We start from the raw sequence: 964 nt of genomic DNA, 5'->3' as shown, positions 1-964 counted from the left end.
CAAGGCAGCACAACAAACTTTCACTGTGGGTATGTTACTGTTTAAAGCATAGGCAGTTTGATTTTGGCATTCTTTTTACTGTTTGAACGAACTATAAAGCCTACTCATTGACATGTGGTAAGTTAATTCCTGTTGGGAGTTCGTGCAGGAAGCCAATGTGAAAAATTCAGAAGGCTGTGTGTGGCGTAATAATATATACACACACATATATATATACATAGATATATGTGAGGTAAAAGAAAAAAGAAAAACCATCAACAAACACATACAGACACCAAACACAGCAGTAACACATTAAAGCACATCAAATAGAATTAAATATGATTAACTTACTTATTGTTTGGAAACAGCCAATAATTGACAAAGTGACAGTCATTGGTTCTTGTGATTTTACTGATTGAAAGTGAATCAGAATCTGGCTTGCATTTGTTCCTTGTGGTATTGTACCATTTTCAGTTGCTTCAAAAGTCTATTGGAAAAATAACCGGACATGATATTATGAGAACACAGCTTTACAGAGTGTAGTTAATACCCAGTGTCTTGTCTTATATTTAGACTATGTGAATACCTAGTCAAGTTCGATAAAATATCCACCAGAGATATAAATTAGAACTAAACCACAATTAATTTAAAACAAATGTGAATGAATAAGTATTATGTTTAACAGAAAAACCTGAATGTTATAGGGTTAAACTAATATAAAAGTAAATATTTATGTCACTTACCCTAATTACATTTGAATGATCTTTCTGAAAACTTATGGTAAACCTAGCTACATTGTTATGCTTCCGTAAAATAACTGCTGCTCCATATTTCAAAATGTTGTTATCAATTTTAACTTCAACTTTTGATGAAGCAGATGGCTTTATTTTCCAACCTGTTCCAAATGGCCGTAGCACTTCTGGCGATTCCTTAGTTGACATGAAGATATCAGAATCTGGGATATATTGCCCATTTGCCATTC

General features: G+C 32.9%; 1 protein-coding gene across 1 annotated transcript; it reads right to left on the bottom strand.

Moving 5' to 3' along the window:
• Positions 1 to 333: 333 nt before the first annotated feature.
• On the bottom strand, positions 334 to 958 carry LOC128251384 (uncharacterized; the record flags this gene model as incomplete). Its single annotated transcript, XM_052978247.1, has 2 exons — positions 726 to 958; positions 334 to 469 (listed from the first exon to the last, which is right to left on the bottom strand). Coding segments are annotated over exons 1-2 (334 nt in total), but the record flags the coding sequence as incomplete, so codon positions are not given.
• Between the last annotated feature and the right edge of the window lie 6 nt (positions 959 to 964).

This window comes from Octopus bimaculoides, unplaced genomic scaffold (genome assembly GCF_001194135.2).
Source record: "Octopus bimaculoides isolate UCB-OBI-ISO-001 unplaced genomic scaffold, ASM119413v2 Scaffold_250067, whole genome shotgun sequence".
NCBI lineage: Eukaryota > Metazoa > Mollusca > Cephalopoda > Octopoda > Octopodidae > Octopus > Octopus bimaculoides.
Note: the sequence above shows the minus strand (reverse complement) of the source record. Positions and strands in the feature narration are given on the sequence as shown.